This window comes from Labrus mixtus, unplaced genomic scaffold (genome assembly GCF_963584025.1).
Source record: "Labrus mixtus unplaced genomic scaffold, fLabMix1.1 SCAFFOLD_88, whole genome shotgun sequence".
Lineage (NCBI taxonomy): Eukaryota > Metazoa > Chordata > Actinopteri > Labriformes > Labridae > Labrus > Labrus mixtus.
In genome coordinates, this window is record NW_026870249.1 from 137,501 (window position 1) to 140,000 (window position 2,500).

A 2,500-nucleotide genomic window follows, 5' to 3' on the forward strand; every position below is an offset into this window, starting at 1 on the left:
TTCCCCCTGCAGTCACATGAAATGTGTCTTTAATAGCAGTTTGGAAGTGTGTAAATGTAGCACATTAGTTTGAAACGAGGTGTTCTGCCACATCTGAACGAGACACCGAGGTCGAGGTTTTATCATCACCATAAACAACAACAGGATCCATATTCTACATAACGAGCACAGATTGTCTGAAAGGTCTCTGAGCCAATATGTTGGTGGTTTGATGACACCGTGAGGCTCGTTAAAGAGGAACGCAGCAGACGCAAAAGAGGCTGGTTTCATATTCTTCAGACGTGTTGGGAGACCACCGAGCAGAAGAACTGACGGACCAAAGTCAGAGTATCACTTCAACATTTAGACGTTATCCTCTGGGCGGCGTGAATGTTGATACCTGTTATTGACTTGACAGAAAGTGAGCGCGATAATTAGAAGAGAAAAAAGACTCAAAACTGATTTCTGACCTCGATGTTTCAGGATGAAGTCATCTGACTAAATGATCTATTTAAAAAGATCCTTGATGGTAGAAGAGCTGTCAGTTTGTCCTGTTTGATCCTCGAGCGTTCAGCAGCTCGCTCTGAATGAGAAAAGGATTGTGGGGGGTCCGATAAAGTGTGAGGCTTCACAGAGGTCAAAGGTCAGTAAACGTACCACTTTAATGTTTACAGCACGATTGTATAAGATATGACTGTTCATGTCTCTGTTTCAGATCGTTCATCAGAGCAGAATGAATTAGAAATTACTTCAGAGTTAGCGTGATCACCAGTCTCGCTCTTCAAAGGAAAGTTGTCGTGTGAACGCTGAAGTCTGGATCAGAGATGAGTCATCAGCTTTCTTCAGACCTTTTCCCACTAACACTGTTTTGAAGTTGGCAGTGCCCATTTCAGAGCGCTCCTCACCAGCGCTCGTTGGTTGCTAGGTTACCAGAGTTAACTCCTGCTTCCCTCAGAGGATGTAAAGGAGTCCTGACATCAGCTGTTCCCTCCCAAAGACGAGGCAAACCAGCGTCGCCTCCACCATTGTTGTTGACAAAGCTGATATCAGAAGTCCTGCGCACTCTTGATTCTGATTGGTTGGTGTGGGAAAAGTGACATTGATGAGCACTGCACTGTTCTTAAAGTTGAACTGTTTTCAACAGCTGACGATGCGGTCGTTTAGCGCTCAGGACGCTGAAAACGTTGAGCTCCGCAGAATGACCCGTGGGTTCAACTATACTTTAACATTGTGGTCAGTGAAGGCCCACAGTGACATGTTGTGTCTAAGCTGTAACGCAGCCTCCCACCACTAGTCGGGGCTGCAGCTCGCTCTCCTCGCTTTACTGCCTGAATGGAAAGCAGCCCAGTGGAAGGATGGCGTCCCGTAACGTGGAGCCGTCTGTCTGTCTTTAGATCTTTAAGATGGTGGTCAAGTTGTTTGTAGGCGGAGTCCTGTTAAACAGGGATATAACCCTCTAACCGTAACGCAGAATGCAGACGCTGTCATCCTGTGTGCTCTGACACCTGCTCATCACCACTGAACTATAAATATCACTCTCCATCAAAAGGCTTCTTGTGAGTGTGAGATAGAAATATATCAGATAGATATTCAGGGCTGCTCCGAGTGCTTCAGGCAAACTATCAGAAACAAACAGTTCATTAGCTCAAACAGGCAGATTGTTCTTTAAGTCAGATGTAGGTTATAGAAAATGATTTCCCCGAGCACAAACACATGATCAAATGCCTGAAATGAAGAAAGCGCTCAGGAGTGGAAGTGAAGCCTGAATGTGTCTCTGAAAGCTGCAAACAGGAACTTTGAATAATCGTGATGGTTCCAATCACAGCGGGAGGTAAAAAGTTAATTCAGCTGTGATGGTGCCAAACCTCGTCTGGGCTTTCACAGACCTGTAGGTCATTAAGCAATCAGCTAAACAGAAGGAGAGCGAGGCTGCAGGCTGAGAGCGAGGCTGCAGGCTGAGAGCGAGGCTGCAGACTGAGAGCGAGGCGGCAGGCTGAGAGCGAGGCTGCAGGCGGCAGGCTGAGAGCAAGGCTGCAGGCTGCAGACTGAGAGAGGCGACAGACTGAGAGCGAGGCTGCAGGCTGAGAGCGAGGCTGCATGCTGAGAGTGAGGCGGCAGGCTGAGAGCGAGGCCGCAGGCTGCAGACTGAGAGCGAGGCGGCAGGCTGAGAGCGAGGCGGCAGGCTGAGAGCGAGGCCGCAGGCTGCAGACTGAGAGCGAGCCGGCAGACTGAGAGCGAGGCGGCAGGCTTAGAGCGAGGCGGCAGGCTACAGACTGAGAGCGAGGCTGCAGGCTGAGAGCGAGGCTGCATGCTGAGAGTGAGGCGGCAGGCTGAGAGCGAGGCCGCAGGCTGCAGACTGAGAGCGAGGCGGCAGGCTGAGAGCGAGGCGGCAGGCTGCAGACTGAGAGCGAGCCGGCAGACTGAGAGCGAGGCGGCAGGCTGAGAGCGAGGCGGCAGGCAGAGAGCGAGGCGGCAGGCTGAGAGTGAGGCGGCAGGCTGCAGACTGAGAGCGAGCCGGCAG

General features: G+C 51.0%; 1 protein-coding gene across 1 annotated transcript in view; it reads right to left on the bottom strand.

Annotated features, from left to right (window-relative positions):
* Positions 1-1,887: 1,887 nt before the first annotated feature.
* LOC132967162 (keratin-associated protein 10-11-like) overlaps positions 1,888-2,500 on the bottom strand; it is a 1,151-nt gene continuing 538 nt past the window's right edge. The window contains exons 2-3 of the mRNA XM_061034018.1: positions 2,126-2,500; positions 1,888-2,024 (exon numbers count right to left, since the gene is read on the bottom strand). The exon at positions 2,126-2,500 is cut by the window's right edge and continues 193 nt beyond it. Of these exons, the coding sequence (XP_060890001.1) occupies positions 1,888-2,024; positions 2,126-2,500 (512 nt within the window). The remainder of the gene's footprint in view (positions 2,025-2,125) is intronic.